This window comes from Nematolebias whitei, chromosome 11 (genome assembly GCF_014905685.2).
Source record: "Nematolebias whitei isolate Nwh7 chromosome 11, NemWhi1, whole genome shotgun sequence".
Taxonomy (NCBI): Eukaryota; Metazoa; Chordata; class Actinopteri; order Cyprinodontiformes; family Rivulidae; genus Nematolebias; species Nematolebias whitei.
Window position 1 is genome coordinate 2678507 of NC_056508.1, and position 6571 is coordinate 2685077.

Sequence of the window (6571 nt, forward strand, 5' to 3'; positions counted from 1 at the left end):
CTATTTAAGAGACTGAGCTGAATACAGCACCTCAGACTGAGGAAGTCCTCAGGATGAGAGACAAAACGTTTCTATATTTTTTTTGTTGTTTTGTTTTTTTGAATGTCCAGAGGACCAGATTGAACTTTTTTGGATTTTTCTACCTGGATTATTGAGCATGCATCAGGATAATTATGTTTTAGATTCAGTCAAGTGTGTAAGTCTGATGATACTTGGAAAGAAGGAGCTCTTGAATCTGGAATCCCCGCATTTCACATTTCAGTACCTCCGGCTTAACATTAGACATGCAAACAATCCATTATTATGAGCACAGACAGTAAGGTTAGGTAATGGGTTAAAATATTTCATTAGCCATCTTCAGCCCAACTACTGGCATTGGCAATTTATGTATGTGACTACAGGCAATTTTTGATTTATTTAGAAGTGTCAGCTGGAGAATCTCTGTTCTCCAAACAACTGTGAAAGAAAGTTTGTTGTTAAAAAGAAAGCAAAGTCACCGATTCTTTTGGTTTTAAAACAAAGAGTTCCTCCAAACTTTTGACAGGAACAAAACAGATCTGAGCAGCCAGCGCTCGGCTGAAATTAGCACAGAACAGACACATGGTTAACATCTAACATGTTCTTATACACTGCCTGGCCAAAAAAAAAAGGAGCCACTAAGCAAATAGGTACGAGCCTCCTATTGGATAATTACTGTATGGGCGAATATCTTTTAGCTGGTAACAAGTTCTTTAACCCCAACTGGTGCAATGAGTTGCTTCTCATTTCTTAAACAACATGATGAAAGACTCGTGGTGTGGTCGTGGAAAAGATGTCAGTCTGTTTGAGAAGGGTCAAATCATTGGCATCAAGCAGAGGAAACATCTAAGGAGATTGTAGAAACTACTGAAATTGGGTTAAGAACTGTCCAACTGGAAGGACAGTGGGGACCCATCGTCTTCCAGGAAGAAATGTGTTGGGGAAAAAATCCTGAATGATGGTGATCGGTGATCAATTAAACGTTTGGTGAAATCAAATGGAAGAAAAACACCAGCAGCACTCAGGGCTGTGGTTGGGATGTGTTGGAGAAGGCTTTGTGCAGTGATCAGAATCTGACATCATCAATGCAAGATCTTGGTGAAAAATTAATGCAACACTGGATGGAAATAGATCTTGTGACACTGTAAAAGTTGATTGAAACAATGACACAGAGAATGAACGACGTAATCAAAGATAAAGGTGGTCCAACGAAATATTAGTGTGACCTTTATATTTTGGTGGCAACTTTTTTTTTGGCCAGGCAGTGTATCTGTCAATATATCTGGAGAGAACATGCAGTAAACTCTTCAAACTGCACCATTTGATACAGTACTAGGCCTGTCATGATAACACATTTTGCTGGGCGATTAATTGTCTCAGAAAATATTGCGATAAACAATAATCGTGTTTGAAATTTGACAATAATTAGTAATTGTCAAATTTAAGAAGAAATATTGGTTAATTTTGTGTACAGTACCTTTTTTGACCACTGGATGGCAGTATAAGACTGTTTGAACTGAAGGATGGATAGTGAGGGAGCGCGCAGTGTGTCTCTAAGAAAAATAGGGGGAGGCCCACGTGACATGGGCCGTCTCTCATTCCTGTTTTTCGGTTCTCAAAATGGCGGACGCTCGGTGTGGTTTGAACTCTTTAGCATAGCATTTGTCACACAAAGCTTTTAATTAAAAAAAAATAAAAATCAGTAAACAACTTTTCAGCTTCTTTTTGCAGACCAAGTCCTTCTCCCACTCCGTATGGAAATGGTGCATTTTTTTGCTTCTTACTTGGTCCAGCTCCCCCACTCATTTTACACACTTTGAGTTTAGTTTAGAAGAAATCAACTGAAGGCTACTATTAGGCAACTTGTTTGTTTTTAGCACGGCTGTATGACCAGTGTGTCAGAAAAAGTCAGTCTCAGATTGGCTAACCTGAATGTCATCAAGTGACAAATTGCATAGTGAAGATGGATTGACAGGCTGACATCTTTTTAGAAAATAAAAATTAAATAGAAATTTAAAAAAAGTCTGATGTCTATTTTGACATGTGATCTACTCAAACTGCCTTTGCGATCGACGGTAGATCACAATCAACGCACTGGGCACCCCTCCCTGATCTAGCCCCTTTGCTACAAAGCAAAGAGGCCCATAAATTTCAGCAAAAGAAACTACTGGGTTGTCTGCCATGTCTCTCCCCCACTGCTCAGTTTGGAGTTTGGACGTGCGACCAGCTCTTAAATTATAATAAGTAAATGTAGGAACTATTCAAACTAGGTTTAAGAAAACTCTAGTCATAGGGTCCTAGATTTGACCTTGGTGACAGCAGCAGCCAACACCCAGTTAGTCAGGCAGCTGATAGTAAGGCAAGCATGTACTTGTGTGCAGCGTGACTGGAGTTGTAGATGGAGCTGCTGTTATTGAAAAGACACGAAGATATAAAAGAAATTGTATATGAATAATCTCGTATTGATTTATTTTACCACCAGTTGCTTGTCTGAATTTATTTTCTCCAATTACAAATTTCATTCACTTTTTTAAACAACTTTGTTCAATGTTGCCATTTTGAGAGGCACTTTGTTTAAAGTTCCTCCGATTAAAAAACAGCCTCACGCAGTTCAAAGTACACAGAAAATATTAACGTCACTCTTGAACAACTCATTTGCACATATGTCATACACAGCACTGGCCACAGATATCCACCCTTTCTTCCCCACAGCTGTGATTGACATGCTTCAATCAAACCAAAATGTATCATTTCATACAATTACTGTATTTCAGTCAAAACCATTGCTGAACTGTCAGGATGCTCTGTTCTGTCTCTGCACCCACCTTCCAGGGAAGTTCTCTTACGAAGAGAGAGTCTTTCCAAGCGGCGGTGCGTTTCAGCCAGACTGAAGAGGACGCCGTATGCATACTGCCTGGCAGCACGAAACAGCAGAGAGGCAGGAGGCAGCTCAGAGTTACACTCGTCCTCTATACACACCGGCATCTTCATCTCTCCCTGGGGGACAAGGACGAGCACAGAAAAAATTTAAAACAACAGGCAGACATTTTGCTCCAATTTGGAGAGATGATGTGTATTCCACTTTGGATGGAGCAGCTGTCATCTCTAGGAATCTGCACAGATTTTAAAGTTGTTTTTAGACACTGGCCAGTTATCAGTTTCAAGGTGTACCATGGTGCTAAAGGCACAGTGTCAAAACAGACAAATTTGATCCATGCTGCATGGACTGTTTATTTAAAATGTTACACTATTTAAATTTATATAGCCTATATATTAAATTTCGATCGGTGCATCTGGACAGCAAAGGGTTAACCCTTCACAAAGCTGCAGCAGGAGAAATGTGTGTGTGGCAGAGAAGGAGATCATGACAGGCTGCAGGAAGGAGCTTCCCCCTGTACGTGTGGTCTTCACAAAGGTGCAGAATCATTTAAAATAATTTATTTTAAATAAACAACCCATGGCTCATCCATCAATCTGCCAATGTCCAATCTTACTTTGAAAAACCGCGACAAATGAACCGAGAAGCAGCGAGGGACTACTGTAATACAATACAACTTCATTTATAAAGCACTTTAACAACAACACCGTTGGTGTTTATCCAGAAGATGAGCAAAGCACAGCCTGTCTACCAAACAAGTGACAGCAGTCTGTCCTTTCAAGGTTTTGAAACAAATTTTTGCAACAAGCTACAGGTGGTATAAAGAAATAAATAATCAAGCCTACTACACCAAAGTCTGTTTTTTTTTCTCCGAGACGTGAGAAACATCTCGACACAAAAGAAGAAAGAAATCATTCAGATGACCTGACTGAACATTGTTGGGTACCTAGCTTACTGCAGGTTCACAATCGAGGCTAAGAACAAGCTAAATAATTACACACACCTGCCGGGCTCTAAACGTTACTTTACAAAGCAGAACAGCAAAGAAGTCAAACGGATACAGTTACTTCAGAATAATTTATATACTATAAACAGAAAAACTGTTTGTTGTGCTGGTGTTTTAGTTGACACTACATTAAATCACATCCATCCACTTTCTCTATCTGCACTTCCTTACAAGGTCATGGAGAGCTGACGCCTACCTCCAGCAGTTATTCTGCAGGAGGCCGGGGTCCACCAGGGTCCACAGTCAAATGAGACAAATAATTTACACTCACCCTCACCTACACACATTTACAAAGTCCAGCCATGACTGGCATAAATTACTATTGGCTAGCCCTCACCCCAGTAGTCATGAAACGCTTTGAGAGTCTGGACATGGCCAGTGTGAAGAGCAAGATCATCATGGATGTGGACCCAAAGCAGTATGCTTACAGGAAGAACTGCTGTTCATCCCATGCAGTGTAATCAGTTGTCCATTCTACTCCTCTAGAGAGCAGGGACTCACGTCAGGCTACTCTTACTGGAATTCACTTCTGGTTTTAACACCATCGTTCCACACACTTCAGCCAACAAACTCCGGCTGCTCGGACTGATGTCTTCGCTCTACAATGGGGTGCTGGACTTTTGGACACATTGGCCTCAGCGTGACCTATAGAACTACATCTTCCTCCATTCTTCTTAACACTGGCTCTCTACAGGGATGTGTCCTCAGCCCCCTCCTGAACACACCTTTCACATTCCACTGTCCAGTTAAACAGCCACACAAATGTATTATGAAGTGTGGAGATGACAGTTGTTGTGGGACTGATATACCACGATTATGAGCCATCCTACCAGAGGGAGGTCGAGGACATTGTGGACTGGTGTGGGCTGCACAACCTCCACCTTAATGTAGGGAAGATGAAGGAGATGGTGGTGGACTTCAGGAGGAGGAGACACACCCACTCTCCACTGGTCATTGGAGGCACAGCTGTGGAAATGGTCCACAGCTTTAAATATCCAGGAGTCCACACTTACAGGGACCTGACACGGACTGATAACACTCGGAACAACATAAAGAAGGCCCACCAATGTCTGTACTTCTGCAGGAAGCTGAGAAAGGCAGGTCTCAACTCCTCAGTGTTGGCAACATTCAGTCAGTGTGTGGTGGAGAGCACACTCACAGTATCTCTCACCGTCTGGTACAGAAACTGTTCCGCTCAACATGAGGAGCTACAGAGACAGGCAAAAGACACCCAGAGGACCACTCACTACAGCTTCCCTTCTCTGGAGGACATATACACAAGGAGGAGCAGGGCAGCGCACATTTTGAAGGACCCCACCCACTCTGCCCATGACCCTCTCCCCATGGGCAGAAGGCTGAGGGGCATTAGAGCCAGAAGAGAGAACAGCTTCTACCCTGAGGCAGTTGGACCGGTCCATTCCGTCTGCATTATCAGCAGTTTAAAAACAAATCGCTAATATTGTTTTTCTTGAAAACAAACTAAAAGTACTTTTTGTCATTGAGATTCACATTTAATGCTTTTTAATGCCATTTAAGGCCTTAAATTTGGCTAAATCCATGTAATGACTTTTGATGCTTTTTAATGCCTTGCAAAACCCTTTTAAAAATATGATGTGTGAGGATCAAAGGATTTTAAACCACATATACTTCAGATCGAAGGCTAATCAAATCAAGTTGCTCCTGAACAAACATGTTTTCTGTTAAGAGTAAAGTAGTTTCTCGTCACTGGTCATTAAGTCTTGGATGCATGAAATTAAGTTTCCTGACAAATTTGTTTGCAGCATTGCACATTGCCCGTAGACGTCACTGCAACTAAAGATAAAAAAATGAACCAAGTTTTGAATAAATTGGCCCAAGTGGTCCAGTGCGTCATAAAAGCATGTGCTTATGACTAATTGACACTATTTTTTTCTATTGTGTGATTGTTAGTCTTTGTTGTCCTGGTCCGCATGCAAAATGATTTGTCATAAACACAAAGCTGCACATTTAAATTGAGAAAGCTCCTTAAATAAGGAAAATGTGTGAATAAATCACAGACAAGTTAAGCTGCCTTTGACTGACCCTACTAGGTTTAACAAGGTCGTTAGAGCTGGACGATACGGCCAAAACTTTTATCACGATACACTTCTTAATCTTGCTCGATAACGACATAACTCAATAACGATATAATTCAACAACGACATAATTCAACAACGATATAATTCAACAACGACATAACTCAATAACGATATAATTCAATAACGACATAATTCAACAACGACATAATTCAACAACGACATAATTCAATAACGATATAATTCAATAACGATATAATTCAATAACGACATAATTCAACAACGATATAATTCAACAACGACATAATTCAACAACGATATAATTCAACAACGACATAACTCAATAACGATATAATTCAATAACGACATAATTCAACAACGACATAATTCAACAACGACATAATTCAACAACGACATAATTCAATAACGATATAATTCAATAACGATATAATTCAACAACGACATAATTCAACAACGATATAATTCAACAACGACATAATTCAACAACGACATAATTCAATAACGACATAATTCAATAACGATATAATTCAATAACGATATAATTCAACAACGACATAATTCAATAACGATATAATTCAATAACGACATAATTCA

The 6571-nt window shown here is 40.1% G+C and overlaps 1 protein-coding gene across 1 annotated transcript in view; it reads right to left on the reverse strand.

The window, feature by feature from the left end:
• The window catches only part of fam120c (family with sequence similarity 120C), a 158552-nt gene that overhangs the window by 48441 nt on the left and 103540 nt on the right, over nt 1-6571 (reverse strand). The window contains exon 10 of the mRNA XM_037684632.1: nt 2844-3015. Coding sequence (XP_037540560.1) covers nt 2844-3015 — 172 coding nt within the window. The remainder of the gene's footprint in view (nt 1-2843; nt 3016-6571) is intronic.